At 40.0% G+C, this 19,333-nt stretch overlaps 2 protein-coding genes across 8 annotated transcripts; one reads left to right on the top strand and one right to left on the bottom strand.

Annotated features, from left to right (window-relative positions):
- Window positions 1-325: 325 nt before the first annotated feature.
- On the bottom strand, window positions 326-9,720 carry cunh10orf88 (chromosome unknown C10orf88 homolog). Of its 4 annotated transcripts, none has more exons than XM_034119873.1 (9): window positions 9,518-9,720; window positions 8,670-8,862; window positions 7,674-7,871; window positions 6,914-6,983; window positions 6,561-6,752; window positions 5,762-5,890; window positions 5,438-5,552; window positions 4,521-4,725; window positions 326-1,393 (listed from the first exon to the last, which is right to left on the bottom strand). In XM_034119873.1, the coding sequence occupies exons 2-9, from the start codon at window positions 8,816-8,818 to the stop codon at window positions 1,186-1,188; spliced, it is 1,266 nt and encodes a 421-aa protein (XP_033975764.1). In that variant the 5' UTR covers window positions 8,819-8,862; window positions 9,518-9,720; the 3' UTR covers window positions 326-1,185. The 4 variants fall into 4 exon arrangements, with proteins under 4 accessions (XP_033975764.1, XP_033975765.1, XP_033975762.1 ...); XM_034119874.1 differs by having other exon boundaries at window positions 8,670-8,847; XM_034119871.1 differs by having other exon boundaries at window positions 9,536-9,720.
- Window positions 9,721-9,736: 16 nt separating this feature from the next.
- asb3 (ankyrin repeat and SOCS box containing 3) lies at window positions 9,737-19,269 on the top strand. Of its 4 annotated transcripts, none has more exons than XM_034119866.1 (10): window positions 9,737-9,799; window positions 10,961-11,168; window positions 11,862-12,029; window positions 12,727-12,839; window positions 12,919-13,051; window positions 15,467-15,644; window positions 16,076-16,294; window positions 16,930-17,232; window positions 17,805-17,938; window positions 18,035-19,269. In XM_034119866.1, the coding sequence occupies exons 1-10, from the start codon at window positions 9,773-9,775 to the stop codon at window positions 18,268-18,270; spliced, it is 1,719 nt and encodes a 572-aa protein (XP_033975757.1). In that variant the 5' UTR covers window positions 9,737-9,772; the 3' UTR covers window positions 18,271-19,269. The 4 variants fall into 4 exon arrangements, with proteins under 4 accessions (XP_033975757.1, XP_033975758.1, XP_033975759.1 ...); XM_034119867.1 differs by having other exon boundaries at window positions 9,773-9,799; window positions 10,964-11,168; XM_034119868.1 differs by having other exon boundaries at window positions 9,795-9,839; window positions 10,964-11,168.
- The last annotated feature ends 64 nt before the right edge of the window (window positions 19,270-19,333 follow it).

Here is a 19,333-nt window from a genome sequence, read left to right as displayed (position 1 = left end):
CCCTCTGTGACCACCCTCCAAAAGAAGAACCTAAGATGTATTTGTGATAGTGTTACAGCAAACACTGTGCTGTAACGTGGGCCAAAGTCACTCAAAATAAGTGACTAAACAAAAATTGTAACTAAGTCATTGACATAAATGATGTTACTAAGTGGTGCTTTATGTTTTTTGTGCGCTATAACCTCATACTACACTAAGTGTTGAATTCTTGAACACTGTCTTTGTCCTGCATTAAAAGTGCCCCTCATAAAATAACCCTCCCCAGCAAAGCCCCCCCAGTCAAATTGGTCTAGAACCACCACTGATTGACCGAGAGATATCAATCAACCCAGTAAATAATTTATTAATCTGTATAAATATATTTGTATTGCTACTTATGTCAGCACAGTAATTAAAACCTTTAACATCACAGCTCAAACAGTACTTTTAGTTTACATTGGCATCAACATGTTACAGACATTATCTCAGACATTAGTGTCATATTAAAACACATTATATCAGTTCCACACACTCCTTTCACAGGAGTATATATTCTTTCTGAGATTTTTAGCAAGTGTCAAACCAAACAGTACTAAGCCTGAAATGTAAGGCCTGACCCAGTGGATCAGGGCTGTTACAGTACTGTTGTGAAGAGGATAACGGTTTTTACATGCATATCTTTGAATGAATAAATGTTCTGCTGGGGTTGCATGTAAAATATTCTTATTCTTAATCCTGCCAAAAACATGGATAAGATTACGTGTTGGTCATGATCAGTTTAACATCATTTTCTGGTAAATGGTTTTAAAAACGTTTTGACTTTTTTGATGGCCTTCTTTTGGTGATGTACTGCAATCTTTCCCATAGTGCATTGCAGCAACAGGACATGATTTCTGCAGTTACAGATTTTTGTTTCTCTTTCGACGGTCCGACATCCAGGTCATTCACGTTGGCTTTCCACTAGTGTCACATTCTGTTTTTAGTTTCCCAGAGAGTAAAGATAAACAAACCGTTACTGAGGATGCATCTTTGACAGCTGGACACACCATCTTACATTTGGGCAGATTATTGTGTTATTTGATTTCTCATTTCAGCCCTTTTTTTTTAAACTGTTGTGTCTGTTAGTGTCCGCGTCCCACACTGCCTGCCCTCTGACAGAAATGCTTCCAGGTTAGAAGTCTTATTAGTCTTTTAGAAGTCTGGGGGTCATTGCGAGGCCGGTGTTGGGGCGGTCTGCTCCGACGGTCCTGTGGACGCGTCCCCCCCCTCTGAGCTGCCCATGGCTCCCTGGCTGAGGGCCAGCAGCAGGGCCTTCTCCAGCTTCTGCTCCAGAGCGTCCAGGCGCCGGTCCACATGCTCCGTCAGCCTCCTCTCCATGTCCTCCAGACGGCGCTCCATGGCTGAGTCCAACTCCCTTCAGAGTGGAGGGACAGAGAGGGAACACTAGGTTAAAGAGGCCCTTTTATGCTTTTTGGCAGAGGTGGGAGTAAGTCCTACATGTGCAAGTCATGAGCAAGTCTTAACCTGCAAGTCCCAAGTCACTGTGGTGAGAGTCAAGCAAGTCAAGTCAAGTCATTGCTCAGGTCAAGCAAGTCACAAGTCAAGTCATACGAAATTCTGATGAATAACCCCAGTTTCCGCATTTAAATCAGTTAAAATATTGTGGTTATGAAAAGTTTAGTTTTATTATCAACATAAACAGCAATGGAGAGTGGGGCGCTGAAATGATAACCCTATAAGTTCTAAAAGGGCTCTAAAGTGATAATAGGAGTACAACACAAATATTTTACATCAACATGTTAAGCCTCCTGCCCTGGCTCCCCTTCAGCAGGGTCACAGCATTTCTCCATGGTCTGTCTAAGGTGCTCCCATGTGACACCGTCTCATTGTTTTCCTAACTGTGTCTGTGCACAAAGAAATATTGCATCAAAGCCAATGCAACGGAATAGTGTATGTACCAGGGCGCATGATATGTGTGTGTGTGTTTGTGTGCAGACAGTGCGACATTAAGATTAAACACATTTCTTTCATTTGGGAACACCCACATATACATATGGAGTTGGCCAGATGTGTCTAAATTACTGTTCATGGTAACTTGAAAACAAATGCTGTTGTCGGACACACACAAACACACCGAACACACACACAGAGCAGAGCTGAGCAGAGCACAAACACACACACATCATGTGCCTTAGTGACCGGACATCTCCTTCATAAAACGAGTAATAGGGGGATTAATCGGGCAGTTCGGTGTGTGTGTGTGTGTGTGTGTGTGTGTGTGTGTGTGTGTGTGTGTGTGTGTGTGTGTGTGTGTGTGTGTGTGTGTGTGTGTGTGTGTGTGTGTGTGTGTGTGTGTAGAGGTGTGTGTGGTTAAACGAAGCAGCCTGCGGTCGCTCTTTAGCTGTTCTAATGAAGGTAAACACAGTGAAGGCGTTGCGTAAAAGGCACAGCTCTTTGCGCACTGGTGCTGTTCTTTTCAGAGGCGGAGTTACACGTCCCGCTGCCTCCTGGTGCTGTCGCGATTTCATGAAGTGAATGAGAGTCCGAGTTCGAAATGTATCTAAAATAATGTATGCACTGCCATTTCCCAACATAAACATTACAGTCTGCAATGAAACGGTGGTCTCCTGTGTGCTCCACTTCCTACTGGGCGCTCCGGTAACTTTCTCGTGCGAACGAGATAAAGTATCTTTTTTTTTTTCATTGCCCTTTAGGGGCTTCGTACAATACAAAAACAAATGCAAATATTTAATTTTAAAAAGTAAAGTCCTTTCGAGTCATCTATTTCAAGTCAAGTCAAGTCTCAAGTCATGAATACCAAGTCAAAGTCAAGTCTTTTATCAATGTTAGTCAAGCAAGTCTCAAGTCCAAAAATATGCGACTCGAGTCTGACTCGAGTCAAGTCATGTGACTCGAGTCCCCCACCTCTGCTTTTTTGGGTTCTGTTATATAGGTTTTTGTGCATGTAAATGGTCTGCAAAGATAAAATCCCAAAGTCGTCTCAAGAGGGAGTTTCTCTCCCAAACAATCCCCCCCCCCCCCTGCCTGAAACGCCTCCATTGGACACTTTTTTTCTTCTGTTACATAACGACATCACTAGTTACACTCATGCTCCTATTAGCCTGTGCTCCAACACATTATACGTGATAGGCTAAGGGGCAGGACATCTCTAAGCAGTTGACCAATCAAAACGGAGCCAGCCAGCCAGCCAGTTAGCCAATCAGAGCAGACTGGGCTCTGGTTTCAGACAGAGGGTGAAAAGAGCTTTTTGAACATTAAAGCATGGAGACATGTCACAGCAGAGGCTCCAAATACATGTATGAACATGAAAATGAGCATGATAGGGCCCCTTTAAAGCAGAGTAAAAACAAAACTGTAGTCCAAAAACTATTGGGAGACGTCACAGTACCTACATCAATGGTTTTGGGTTCTTCTAAACAACATCAATCACATTTTCTACACTACAAGTTTCTTTTGTTGTTATTATCGTTACAACAACTGAAGGAAACAATTCACAAAAAGCATTTTGGTAATCACAAGCCTGACAAGAAGCTAAAATATAGGAGGTAAAAGGAAAAAACAATATCAGAAACATTTCATAAGAGCTAACTGTTATCATATTAGAACAATAATCGTTTCTAGTTTAAACTATTAAACTATCAAATTATTTTTGCCTGCGGTAACTACACTGATGTTTATTGAAACTTACCACCGAGCTGCTGTCCTCTTCTCGATGTGGAGTCAGAGTCAGCTGACGTTCTGAACCCACGTGCTGCTCTGCTCAGACAAACGCTGCTGATAAATGAACTCTATTGTCTCTGTGTCAGCCTCCTCTCTGCACTACACAACAACTCACCCTCTCTTCCTCAACAATGTGAACAAGATGGCTTCCAAAATGTACACACTGATCAAAAATTAAAACTTTCTTTCTAGTCACTGATATGCAGTCACATGAAAGTCTAAAGTCCCTGGGTCCACGTCTGTGGAATCAGCTTCCAGAGAACATACGGACCTCTGCATCACTCTAAGTTTTTAAGAAAAGCCTCAAGACCCACCTGTTCCGCACCGCATTTTACTGACTGTCCTTTCTTTTTTATTTGTTTTAACCTTTTATGCTCTTAACCTTTTTTATATTACCATATTTGACTCAATATGCTCCTTAGATAACTTTGTATTTTATCGTATTTTCTCCTCATAGCATTGTGAAGCACCTTGAGATGACATTGTTTTTAAAGTGTGCTATATAAATGAAATATATTATTATTATTATTATTAAAGTAGTTTTTTTTTTAGGAAAAGCATAAGGCCTATAATCTTGGTGTTCATCAGAAGAGTTTGTTGCACGTACGTCCATCAATCACATTTTCTCAGACACCTGCCAGATGCGACACTTTGGAAACCATAGGCATTCTCATTTTGTGCTGCAAGTATGTATGCGTTCAGATGATATGCATATATTAAAGCATTAACAGTGACTTCATTGACTATTTAGACCAGAATATTCTTCTAATGGTCTGACAGGATAAACCCACTGAACTCACCATGAGCCATTTCTCATCATCTTCTCCTTCTCTGCCAGCGCTGCAGCGTCATCCAGCCTCAGCTTGGTCACCTGACCACAGAGACCCTGGAGCAATGGCCGAAGCTCGGGGCCGGGGCCCTCACCGCGCTCCTGCCCTTTCATCAAGTGAGACATTATCTCCGCCAGCTGGCTGTGGCTCACCGGGCCTCGGCCCACGCTGCTCACTACAAATGGAAGACCACACACTGGTTAGCAGGTAAGAATTATGAAATTCACGCTAAGGAAAAATATGTTCCCCAATATATTTTCAAATCCATCCCTTGTTTGACCATGTATATAGGATATAGAATCCGCAAAATAGAATGTTAACACAAATAAACAAGTTAATTGAGGTTAATATATCCGCTCTCTGAGATGAGTGATTATCTTCACATGACTGAATTGAAAAAAGTTGTAGAGCTTGCTAACATGGTACAGAACCATATCTAAAACACAGGAATAATCATTTAAGAAAGAACAAAATCACACATTGTTGCATATATGAAAGGAGGACCTTAATAATCATTACTACCCTATTAAGGAGATTTGGATTTTTTTGTATAAAAAGATGTGACCTGTTTGTGATGAATAACATTTTTTATAAACAAAATATTTGTTAATTTTATTTGAGTGTTTTTCAGTGCCTTTGTAAAAGTGTGTTCCTGTCAGGACCTTAACCGGCAGTAAATTAGATAATGTCAGTCTATTGAGGCATACATTGTTTATACAGCATTTTCATTCAAATTCTGTTAATTATTGGTCTTTTTGATTCAAGCAAGACCGTTTGTAACTCAAACCAGAAACCATCAGGTTCTTGAGACTAAGAATTGCATTTAATGTCAGAAAACACACACACCACTAATTAGTTAGACCTTGAAAGAAACAATGTCCCCTTACTTATATTCTGGGTGATGACCTGCAGGTCTGGGGAGAGGGTGGAGGATCCGTCTGACATGGCTCCGTTCTGAGCCAGTGGAGCTTCACCTGCAGGCCTGATGGAGCCGACTGGAGACTAGTGACACAGAAACAAGACTCTCTGAAACCATCTGACATACAGTCTGCAAACAGCGTCGAGAAGTGAGTGGTCATGCTAAAAAAAAAGGATTTGTGTTAACAGGACATAAAAAATGTATATTATGGGGCGATATGTTGGTGTTGAGCTATAATACAAATAATAAAGAGTGGGTTGAGGGCAAACAGCTGCCCAGATAATACTGATACCCTGGAGTCCTCAGGGTGGGGCTGGTTTCTAGGGAGTGTTGGGGGGATGTTGGCTCCCTGAGACAGGGCAGAGAAAACTCCACTGCCCATCAGGAGAGGCAGGAAGCCGCCCAGAGAGCTGGTCTGGTTCTAGAGAGAGAAACACAAACCTGGTGATTGACTTCATCATTATGGTACACACAAAACAAGGATCAGTACAAGCTAGAGTTTTTAATTTACCGATTGTAGGTTTTTCAAAGGAAGCTTTAAATGTCTGTTGTCACTTTTCATGACTTTGTCACCCTTTATAAAAAAGCAAAATCCTAAATTGAAATAAAGCATTTAATCGGAATATAAGTTATTTGTATTAAATCAAACTGTAACTACATACTAAGCACCCCAGGGCTCCTAAAGATATCTGCAAGATTCCAGCACGCCTGAACAATTTGCTTTACAGCTTCACAATGTTTTGGAGTTATAGACATTTTTGGATCACACATGTATGAAACCATCCAATACAGACACCACTGGTATATCATTATAAAAAAGTGAAATACTCATAATAGCAGTACAGCCTAATCTTTATCTGTAACTGTGCAGATATACCCTGTTTAAACACAATGAATAGACATTCAAAACATGTGTGCATAATACTCTCCAGAATGTGTATATCAATGTTACAAATAAAGCTTAAAATCTTAGATTGATTTGGTAAGGTCAGCACAGACCTTGCCTTTAGCTCAGTGTTGTTGTAATTCCCCCTCCTTGCCTGAAGAGGTCGTTGGAGGCATTAGATAACTCACTGCTCCTTTACACTCACCTTCTGCTGGAAGTGCACCATCTCCATGAGGTTCTGTGCTCCTGGAGAGAGGCTCGTTCCCATCTCCTCCACCAGACACTGCACCTGCTGCATGTCTATGCCGGGGCCCCGGGACGCGCAGGGCTCCAGGGTCTGAAGGGCCACGATGACCCGACACACCAGAACACTGCTTCTACCGCCCAGGGAGAGCAGCTGGGACACAAACCAGAGGAGGACACAACCAGATGATTACATTTATTTAAATCTATGTGCATGAAAAAAAGGTTTCCAGAGGCACTTTAAAGATGTCTTAACGGTTTCTACTAAGCAAGAGTCTCTAAAAGGCATAAAACGTCTCTCAAATCATGGCTCACCTTCACTTCACAGGATGAGGACGGATGCTCGAGGATCAGCTGTTTCTTGTAGAAAGGCCCTCTGTCTGAACTGTGGGCAAAAGACAGAGCAGATTTTAAACCTCCTATCAGACATTCATTTAACTCAGACTTTATTAGCACCTAAACATAAATCAGTCCATCGAAAGTATAAAATAGAGAGAGGAGATGATGTGAAAATACAGGTCACTGATTAAAAGTACATACAGTATAGATTTTCCCCGACAGCATCCCTGGTATCTTGATTAATCTAAATGCTGTTATGTATGGGCTTCATATGCATTTTTGTCATTTAAAAAAAATATCTTTTCCAAAAAGCTGTCTGATCAGCTCCAACCTAAAGGCACAATTAGTAGGATTGTTGGCTGCAGTTTGTAAACACAACATTCAGAGTCTACCCCTCCTCCCCAGCTAAACAAGGGTTATGTTGCTGGACGGCAAGTGAAAGCCAAGCCCAGATTCACCTTTGTTATTTCAACAGGTTTTCTCTACTTTGCGCTCCACCTTGACACATTTGCATTTTTCCCTGTGCTGTGCCATTTTCTGAACTTCCTCTCTGAAGAGTGCATACGATCTGTCAAATGTGGTGGAGGTTGAAGCATGGAAATATCCTTAAAACAACAAAATTAGAAAAAGCATGCAGTGGACTTCCAGGATCTGGGGGTCACATGTGAAGATTGATATGGATTATTTTGTATGAGGTTAAAACCCACAGCCCAAGTGATGATAACAGTGTGTATACCTGTCTGGCTGGATGCTGTCCTCCCGCTCCCCGCGTACTGTACCGCAGTATTCTCCCGTCTGGTCGTATACCTCCATGGTTCGAGCCTCGCTGATGACCAGTATGCGGCTGATGGCAGTGGGGGAGCAGGGGCTGCCGTTGAGCATCAGGACACAAGGAGACCCTTCCTCTGTCTGCTCCAACAACACTGGGGGCCCCCTGTGAGAGGAGGATACTTGTTAAAGGTCTCCTATTATGCTATTTTTAGGCATATATTATGGGTCTCATGTCTATGATGTGTTTTGCTCAAAATACCAAACAGATCACCCATTCTAGCCATGCCTCATACCCCGCTATTTCAGTCCTGTTAGAGAAGTGCTGATTCTGGGTCCTTAGCTTTACCGAGAAACTCAGCTAAATGCTGCCGTGATTAAACGCCATATCATGTTCCAAACCACATCAAGGATTATTTCTGACACAGTATGGAGCTCAAATGCTTTTTCTCTTGCGGGTTTACCACAAGTTGAGTTCCTTTTATTATTTCCAGCTTTTTTACACATACTCTCTCCAGTACATGTTAGCTCTAAGTGTTAGCGATGCTTGCTAATGTAAACAAAGACCATATTACGTCCAAAACACGTTGCGCATTGTTTCTGATAGCAACGTTTCTGATAGGGCCGTGGGTGTAAAGCCAGCCCACATTTCAGATATTACGTCATATCTGCAGCAAATCTGGATCAGCTCCGTTGTACCCCCGTTTTTAGAGATTTGGGTACGGAGGAAAAGAGAGGGTTTTGCTTTCTGACACTTTGTGAGTTCCCTGACACACCGGGGACACATATTTGTGTATAAAAGACATACAAAAGTGCATTTTGCATGATAGGAGGTGCTGATAATTATGCACTTATTACTCATCTATGCCCCTTTTGTCAGAAAAAAACAGTAGAGATTTGTTTTTCCATGTTACACACACATTTCCACATATAATTACATTCATAGACTGTAGAAGCTTCTTACCAGTTTGTCTTGTCACCCTCTGACTGGCTGAGCTCCTCTTCATGATCGTCTTTGTTACTCAGGTGAACAGGAAGCAGGATATCAGCCAAGTGATGTCCCTGAGCATGACAGACCCAGGCAGCTCCGCTCTTCACAGAAATGTCCACCATGATACTGCCAGGGCCTCAGGCACTGTTACCTATTAGGAGATAGGCTGGGACAGTTAAGTAGGAAGTTAAGAGACGGGTTAAGAGACAGGTTAGGCCGTTAGGGGATGAGTTTGGGGGAAAAGTAGCATGTTAGGAGTCCTAGGAGGTCCGTCCTCTTAAATTCTCCTTATATGTCCCATAAAAGTGGCCACCCTTGAAATTGTTGTTTTTTTGTATGCCACTAAACTGTGGAACTTACTGATTCTGAAAATCAGAAGGACAGGCTCTCTCTTCTTAGACTATAACATGTTTAGCACATGATTGATCCACTTACACTGAAAAACTAAACAAAACCCTATTCATGTGCAATCACAAATATGAAACAAATATTATAAAAGACACACATTTTTCTTTAGAACAGTATCACAAATAAGTAAGCTGAATTGAGTAATGTTAAAGCATTCGTTTTTAAAGCTTTAATCTTTGTTTTCCTTAAATCCCTAACATTATAACAGTATCATAAGTAGAGTTTTCCTATGTATGTTGCTCTCCCCTGATATGTATGTAAAGGATAAAGCTATAATCTGACTAGCATCTTGTTATAATAAGTGACCATACAGTCTATGATTCATACATGATATTGAGGTGTAAATCAAGTATTTGCTACAACACAGTAACTGATAATAAAAGGTATAGCTTGCCTATACCAAGCTACCTTACCTTTATTGCTGACTTTACCTTAAAATAAGATCCAGCTGAAACCGTTGTTTAGCTTGTTTTCCTGAATTCTAGCCTCCACATTTCTTAAGAAGTATTACAAATAACTACGGTTGCAGTGGGTAGGGTAAAAGTGTTGATTAAGCAGACAATTTCTGATTTCTAGCTCACACAGAATCCAAGGCATCGATGGATCGAACTACAGGCAGAAAGCGACTGGATGTTTTGGTGTGACGTCATTAAACAGCGACTCGTGAGATGTCAAGCATCCCGGATACTATTTTGGTAAATAATTACGTTTTTTCCTAGTACAACAAATGAGTTTGTGAGTTCTTTAAAATTGTATTTATTGTTGTGTTTAAGATTATGGTTTTTTATGTACATGCAGCGAATGGGGACCAGCAGGCGTTATTGTTATCAGTCTATAATTGTTATGTGTTAAAGCTTAAGCTAATTTAAACACAGTTGTTATGGTCAGCGATGCTAGCTTGGAGGCTAAAGTTGTGTTTTGGTGTTTTAAAGCTCATTATAATGTATCCTCTATTGGTTATAGAACCCTAAGCTAACTGGTAAACATGTCATTTTGTGGTATCAGAAGTATTCAGATTACTGAATAAAAAGTAATCCTAACCAACTACAAGAAACGTTACCATGCAATACCATAATTTAAGTAGAAATATGTAAGTTTTATCAGCAACATTTACTTAAAGTACTTAATGTTAAAGCAGTCATTGTGCAGTAACATGTTCCCTGTCACTGTTCTTCACTTGTATATGATGTATTTGGATACATTACTGCTGTGGATATTTAGGGTTGTGCTTATTTTAACTCCTTTAAATACTATTGTGTATTTGAATCTACAGCAATGCATCATATTTGATAAGATCACCATATTTGTTCCACAAATCTATAAAAAGTAAACTTTTAATGAGCTCAGAAAAACCTCAGTTTTGAGCTTTGTGATGATCTGTTTCATAAGCTGACCCAAAGGCTTACTTAGCTTAAAAGTATTATCATTTCTCAATACATGCAAGAAAATGTCATGCTTCATTTTATCGCCAACATTCAAAATCAACTTGCTGCATTTTTCCCACTGGATAGAAGTGGAAGAATAACTGGTATCAGGAAATTAACTAAAAATGATAGACAAATGTTATGCATTAACAAGTACAAATCTTACCCCTGAGAACTAGTGGAGTATAAGTAAAGAGTTGCAAAAGATGGAAAGACTCACTGAAGTAAAGTACAAGTACCTTACATTTGTACTTAACTACTGTACTTTAGTGAATGTACCTCGTTACATTGATTTTAAAGTACCCTAGCTTATTATGTTTGTACTTTCTTCCACCTTTAAAGATTTAAAGATGTTAATGCCTGTACACTTTGCTGCTGCAACAAAATAATTGTAGACAAACTATGGATGGCATGATTAATCTCTTTTTGAAGCAGGGGATGGACTTCACAGAGGGTTATGGAGACACAGTGTCCAGTGTTGCTGCTGCAGCTCGCTCAGGGTGTAGGAAGCGGGTGAGGAGGCTGATAAAGACAGGTTTCAGTGTGGACTGCAGAGACAACCGCGGCTGGAATGCTCTACACGAGGCGGCAGCTGCTGGCAGCAAGGAGTGTGTGCAGGACATTCTGTCTGCTGGGGGCGGTAAGAAGGGTTATTGTTCAATTCAGGGTTATCATTCAGTTATCACATTTTAGAACTGGAAGCAGAGAGTGTTTTTGGGGCCAGAGAGGGCCTTTATTTGAGATCATAGAGTTGAATGGGGGAGACAGAGGGGTGGACATTGCCTGAATGTTCGGCCTGCTTTGGATTCGAACCAGCTTTCTAGGCAGCGGTTTCCGCATATGGGACCAGCAGAGAATTTCTTTTAATTGATCAATGACTCAAACTTAATACGTTTTCTTCTAATGAACTAATCAGTCAATGGATAAATCAAGTTGGCATGAAAATTGGACCAACAGGTCAAAACCCAAAGCTATACAATTTAAAAATGATATAGACAGGAAAAAAAATGCCCACACCTGAGATAATGTGGATAGATACTTAAATGTCATCCATCTGTATACAGTACAGTACATGATATATTACATTATATTACATGTCAGGATAGAGGAGGGAAATTGTTTTTCCATGGTACCAGTTACAATACTAAAGATATGAATAATACAAAAGAATATTTGAATAAAAAGACAGCAAGAAATAGCAACAGGTTCACAACAAATGTTCCTTAATATAAATGTAGTGCAATAAGTTTAATAAATGAACTTAATAGCTAAACTTGAATTTTTGCAACACATCATTTAATTGTAATGTTTTCCTTCCCTCTGTGATTTGCAGGCTCGTCTGGTGGTGCCAGTGACTATGTGAACTCTTTGACCCATGAGGGGGAGTCTGCATGTTACCTGGCAGCACAGCGTGGACACCTGGCAGCGGTCCAACTCCTCCTGAAGGCACACTCCAACATCAACCAGCTAACAAACAACCTGTCCTGTCCTTTGTATGCAGGTACTTGGACACTGAGCACATTTAAATGTATATATATTTAACCTTTATACATATCTGTATTTATGTACATTAACCTGTTCAGATTTGAAATCATTTTTGTTATCTCTATTCATACTATTACTACATGTTTATTCTTATTTTATTTTATTTTGTATTCTTATTTTGTATTCTCATTATCATTCTGTTGCTGCTACAACAAGAATCTTATATACATTTCCTTTTCGTGTTACATTTGATATGATTAGATTACATTTGAAGCATCAGTTTTCACGTACTACTTTGAAGCAGATGTGTGTCTCTGTAGTTGGCGTAAAGAAGTGGAATTCTTTGCCGAATGATTTAAAGGGCTGTAAGAACATTTTGTATGTTTAAGAAAATGTATAAAGAAAACGTAATTAGACAGTATGAAATGACTTTTAATTGTGTTCTGGTTTTATGTTTCAGTATTTGTAAGCAACTGTGATTGAAAGAATATTGCTTTTATTTTTACTTTTTTTTTTTTTAAGAAGGGCAGGTAAAAAAAGATTTTCTTCTCCCTGCTCCTTTCCACCATGCGCTATAGAAAAAAAAAAACTAGTATAAGTGTACATGTTTTTTAAAGTGTACAGTACATGTTTTGTTTTAAAATAACTGCCATGTGTGGAAAAAACAAATAAATAAATTCTGTCTGCAAACTTAACGATCTGTTTTCCACCAGCTGTAGACGGCGGGCACACGGCAGTTGTCGAGCTGCTGGTCAGCAGAGGTGCAGAGGTCAACAGAACACACACCGCGTCCTGCTGGACCTGCCTGCATCAGGCTGTTTATAAGGTAATAATGGAAGTCACAGACACACATACAACTCTCTGAGGCCAATCCTTTCATAGAAACGTGTTTCTCTTCTCCTAAGGGTCACAGTGATATTGTGCGCGTTCTGGCCAATAGGAGCAACCTGGAGGCACCAGATGACCACAAGATCTCCCCGCTCTTTGTGGCGGCACAGTATGGACAGCAGGAATGTCTGGAAATTCTTGTAAATGCTGGTAAATAGCTGTTTTCTGTCTTTGTGCATGTACTTTTTTTTCGTAGCTCCAAGTATACCTTCAGTTGTTGTAATTTAATTTAAGTCAGAGAAAGGGCTGTAACTTCTGCTTTTTGCCAATTTGGTCGCCTTTTTAAAATGTATTTATTCGTTGATTGGCCTATAAACTTTTGATTATGATACAAATGTCTATCGGAGCCCAAAGCCCAAGACGACATCTCAACATGTCATGTTTTTTTCAATTTACTGTCACAGAGGACAATATTGACATTTGAGAAGTTAAAATGATTGTTGTTAAAAGAATACAATAAATGGTCAATTCACTGAATGTATTAAGCACTTTTATAGTCAGCTTCACCCATTCACACACTCGCACTATGCAATGGCGAGCAATTCAAGGTTTCATTATTTTGTCCAAGGACACTCTGACTTGTTGACTGCATGGGCCGGGGTAACCTTCCACTTGATGGATGACAACTCTATCTCCGTCACTCCACCTCCACCACAGCCTCCACCACAGCCGCCCATAGTCTATTGTCAGAGACCAGAGGCCTGTACTACGAAGCTGGATTTTCGCTTAGCCGGCTAAATTCAGGGAAATCTCTGGCTTTCCGGTCCTACGACGCTGGTTCTCTTTTTAGCGGGCTAGATTTCCATGGTAACTTATGCTGAGCGGCAAACCTGCTCTGGAGCAGGTTAGGTGGCAGGCTAAGAGATCAACTCAGTGAAAGCACCGCCTGCTGACCAATCAGAGCTCCGGGTGCGGAGTTTAAAGCGATCAATTCATATTACAGGATAGAGGAAATACAGAAAAACTGCCGTTGCAGGAAAGACGTCCGGCCAAAATCAACTGACTGTGTGAACGTGAAAATTAATAGAATATCCCCTCCCATCTTCAGAGCAATCTGACTATTATAATATTAGCGTTAAGAAAGCTTACTTAAATATCTGCCACAACATAAGTAACCGGATCAGAGTAACATTAAGTACAGTCCGCGGCACTGTGAGTGCAGACGTCGATGTGTCCCATTATCATTCATATCATATCACATCATAATGTATCATATATTTCCTTATCTGAGTCAGCTGAGCCGTATCTGGCCGTGCAACACTCACAGTGTCACATACTGTATGCAGAAGTATTATTTTAAGCAACACATTAAGTTGACGAAACACTCGAGTCAAATGTAATTAAAGTCAGATCGTGTCTTAGACAGGGCAGTGATATCATAAACCTGTTAATGTACGCATTCAAACACTTTTTCTTTTACCAGCTGTATTCACCTTGCAGGTGCAGCTATGTGGCTTTTATCCTGGATAAAGTGTTTAAGTCATGGATGTTTAAAGTTTAACTTCTTCATATTTGACTAATATTAAAGTTCACTTTTCATTCAGGAAGTATGACGCGCTGCGCTGTCAGTACGCTTGTCCATGTTTGTGATTGGTCGAATGCTCCAAATACCACCCCTTTCATGTGAACGCGCACCTAACTAGATAGGACACGGCTGGCTTGAGCGATCCACTTGATAACCAGCGTCGTAGTACAGCTTAGCGAGAGCGCGTATGTTTTGGCTTGGGCCAACCGGCTAACTCATACATATCCAGGTTAGGTTGAACCAGCTTCGTAGTACAGGCCTCTGATCAATTCCAACAATTGACCTCATTACAATACATTACAATACAGGTGCTTTATTGGCATGACCACATCTTAAACATAGGATTGCCAAAGCATGCCGCACAAGGCGTTACAACAACTAAAAAATTAAAACAAACACTTAACATACATGTCGTGGCTTCCTTCCTTGTTTATCTATCAAGCCTTAAACAGACATTTTTCACTCGTTTTCTTTCCTTTATATTACTTACAGTTGAAGAGTTGCTTGGCCTCTGATGGTTTGGATGATGTTATGCGATGTGTTGCTCAAAATAAAACAACAAACTTTTACACATGCAACAAAGAAAAGAGGCCTATTCAAAACCAATAGGCACAACTCAAATAAAATAACAAACAACTTAGGTATCCTTTCTTTCTTGATAAGGCTTATATAACTTAATAACTTAAAGGGTAATTGGACGGTTAAAAACTGTTCCTCGACGGCGTCTTTCTAGCAGGTTGCTGCCCATCACTGTCACTTTAGCGCAGGCACCCTGGGAATTGTAGTCTTTTATAGTGTGTTGACTACAGACGTCACAATTAGGTGGCCTTTCTTATGAAAACAAAATACTGGCTCTAACAATACATGTCAACAATACATTTGGTACAACAGCAAAACACCAAACATACTGTACATGCCAACATGATCTCTTCTGGAGTCCCAGCTACTCTCTCTGCATCTGTTTTCACTCACTGCCACCAGAGATCCAGTAAGTAAGTAATATTCATAATTAATTGTGTTTGATTTGGTTCTCACTTTAGGTGCCAATGTGAACACCCAGGCAGCTGATCTGGCCACGCCGCTGCTGATCGCCTCTCAGGAGGGCCACCAGGGGTGTGTGGATCTCCTGTTGGACCACGGGGCCGATCCCAACATATCCTGCAGTCGTGAATGGCCCCAGCTTCCCATTCATGCCGCTGTTGAGTTTGGACACATCGGGTATTGACGCCTAACTAGACATATGGTTGGCCATTGGCTCCTTACCTTCTTAGAGTGTGACTTTTTATACAGAAGCTATATCTAGTTGTGATTGCTAAAACATATTGCATTAAGAGAGAAATTCCCTGTTGGTCCTTTATAATATGGACTTTTTTAATGGTTGAGAAGCCAGATTATTTGTACTCCAAGCTATCATCAATATGATAAGCAATGCTGTCACAGGTCAGGAGATTATAATTCTGGATGAGGTTGAATTAATTATCAAAAGTTATCAGAGAAACAAACTGAATAAATGTTTGCTGTAGCTAACACTGAGATGCAGGTATTTTACGTGAAATTGTTTTATTCAGTGTTCTGGAAACTCCTAGGACCCAATACCACTTTACAACACCACCAATACTCCTTAACCCTCTCCAATGTTGTCCATCCAGTGTCCTCAAGAGGCTGATAGCTGCCACAGATCGTGTGTGTGACCAAGGGGAAGGCATGGTGAGTCCACTGTATGTGGCCCTGCAGTACGATCAGAGCGACAGTGTGGAGATGCTCCTGAGGGAAGGTTACAGCCCAGATGCCCAGGACTGCACTGACATCCTGGACATCCGTTCCCCGCTCTGCATGACCTTGTGTCGCACATCCAACGAGCCAAAGAGGTTTGTTAAAAAGCACATCTGACTTCCTCACGCACTCCAGTAACAAAATAAAATACATAATTTGCAGAGGTGGGAGAAGTACCCAGATCTTGTACTTAATCTTGTAAAAGTACAAGTACGAGAGTGTAGGAATACTCTGTTACAAGTCCTCCATTCAAATATCACTCAAGTAAAAGTACAGAAGTAATACAATCAAAATATACTTCAAGTACCAAAAATGACTGCAGATACCCATTTCAGAATAATATATATGATATGTTTTATAATGATTGATCATTAAAGTGTTCTCAAAGCTGGTAAAGGTGCAGGTAGTTTGAATGACTTTGTATACTGCAGGGTAGCTTGTGAATTTACTCCAGGTGGAACTAAAGTCTGATTTAACACTTGATTATACAGTATTTCACATAATAAATCTAACTCTGTAAAGTAACTAAAGGTACAAAATACATGTAGTAAGTACACCATTAACCTCTGAATTGTAGTGGAGTAGAAGTACAAAGTCACATTAAATTGAAATACTCAAGTAAAGTATAAGTATCTCAAAATTGTACTTAAGTACAGTTCTTGATTAAATGTACTTAGTTACTCCCCACCTCTGTTTATTTGTACATGGTTTTGATTAGAATGTCTTTTAGTGAATTAGGGGGGTTGCTGATAGCTGCAGGAGCAAGATGGAGTGAGGAGGACTGGATTTATGCCTTGGCCACAGACAAAACAGACCTGCTGCAACTGATACTGAAGCACAGATGGATCTCTCGGCAGGATACTGCGACCAGGAAGTGCTCTGCACCGCATCACCCTGGGAAAACTGTGTTAAAGCTGCCGGAAGTGAGGGACCTGCTCTGTGTGGCTCTAAACCAAGTACACTTTGCCGCCTGCTGGCTTCCTCTGCTACTGAAGGCAGGACTGGAACCTTCCTTGCTGCTTCAGCCCCACATGTAAGACTCTTCTCTCACAAGGGCTCTGCAATATATGATTTTATAGTCATTGCAATGTCCGCACAAGGATTTTCTTTTGTCCGTTACACGGGAGTATCAAAACAAATCTGCACTTTTGGGGCCTTTTGTGTTCAGTTGGAAATAAATAAGATAAGATATACTTTATTGATCCCAAATTAGGAGATTTTTTCGTTACAGCAACATGTTCAAACAAGGCATTTCACATCTTTTGAAAAATAAAAAGAGTAGAAAATAAACAAACATAAAATATAAATATCTAAATAAAGAAAATAAACGGAACTAAAAACTCAAATACATTCAGGTTGACTGTGATTGATACAAATATCTGAACAAAAATAAACACTATGAAAGGCAACATTGCAGCTAACACAATTAATAAATAGGGTATTATTTTGGAAATAATGTCCTTTAATTGTATTAATTAAACAAGTATTTTGTTGTTTTTTTAGTAGAAGAATGAAATCATAAATTGTGCAGGTCTACTTTTTACTTTTTTCATTCCATAGTAAAGTATCAGATGGTTGATCAATTTCTTTTTGTTTGCTTTCTAGGTTGGAGCAGGCAGACAGTGAGGTGCTGAATTACCTGCTAGAGTTTGTGAACTGGTCGACTCTATCTCCCCCTTTGAAACATATTCTGGATCGAAGACGAGCAGAGAAGACCTGGGAACCATGTCCTCATTTTGGTAGAACAAATACACTTCAAATTTGCTTTTACTAAACTGTAGTCAACTTCAGGTTATCACAATTTCCCTTTTTCTTTTCTCGTCCCTTCCTTCCAGACTACATCCCCTGCCTCTCCCACATGTGTCGTCTGCAGGTCAGGGTGGTGCTGGGGTCAGATTCACTGATGGGAACGGATGTAGTGGAGCGGCTCCCTGTGCCCTCCCTGCTTAATGGCTTCCTCCAATTCAGAGACATCTCGGAACCTTCTTACACACACTCGCCACAATCATCTCCACTTTCAGAACGCATACATGAATATGAGAGTACACACCAACACCGACATGTTCTGTAACCCCATCCTGACTCCCCCTTTATAATGATTCAAGGTTGCTGAAACCATCTTTTTTATACCGATTGACAGTTTCATGTATGCATACTCTGAAGCTTGTTACAGCTCATTGTGGCAAACATATGATGTAATGTAAAATTCAAATTATATATACTGACCTTTGCTTTATGGCTAAATCAAATTGATATATTTCAGTCTTTTTGTGCATCATTTTATACATATCTCATGACAAATTCACCATGTTTAGCATCTTAGGAGAGGTAAAAGGTCAAACACTATAAAAAAGAAGTTATGCGGGTTTTATATGTTTGTCTACACGGTGAGGCAATGAGTTTTCAAAAGACCGGCACTTGTTTCTGCCAATTTCATGAATTTATATGTATATTCTGTATGTATTCTGTTCATTATAATGAAACACTTTCTCAAAATAATTACTTATTATCTCTTGAGAATGACTTACAGTAGTACAGGGATACTTAACATATGGCCAGCGGACCACATTTGGGCCAGTAAGGGTTCAGGCGGCCGCAATCATTTTCAAATGAACAAATAAAATAAATCTATTCACAATAGGAATTCATACTTGTAATCTTAATGTACAAAAGGCATAGGTTTGCATTAACAAAGCACCAGAGTAGACTAAGTGAGCTTCTTTATTATATTAAAAGTTCAAGGGTACCTTTTTGGCCCCTGGCCTGTTGTTATTTTGGACAAGTGACCCAAGGGTAGAGCAAGTTGGGTATCCATGACCTAGTACATCAAAAGATAATGACTTAGTGCCTCAAAATAATGACTAATCTAACTCATTATATTCAGATTCTAACTCAGTATATCAAGATGCTTGTATACATTTGCTTCCATATGTTTAAGCGGGCCAGTAGCATTTGTGGTTTATGGTATAAAACCACAAAGTATATTAAGTATTAAGTATTTTTGCTATTTAACATTTTTTTTTTACATGTTGATATGTTCTGTTTTTGATATGAAAATAAAAGCCATTTGTTTTAATTCTGATTGGCGCAAACCTTTGTCATTAGCACCTACACAGATCTGATTGGTCAGCGTC

The sequence above is a fragment of the Trematomus bernacchii genome, unplaced genomic scaffold (genome assembly GCF_902827165.1).
Source record: "Trematomus bernacchii unplaced genomic scaffold, fTreBer1.1, whole genome shotgun sequence".
Classification (NCBI taxonomy): Eukaryota; Metazoa; Chordata; class Actinopteri; order Perciformes; family Nototheniidae; genus Trematomus; species Trematomus bernacchii.
This window is presented reverse-complemented; position numbering and strand designations above follow the sequence as displayed.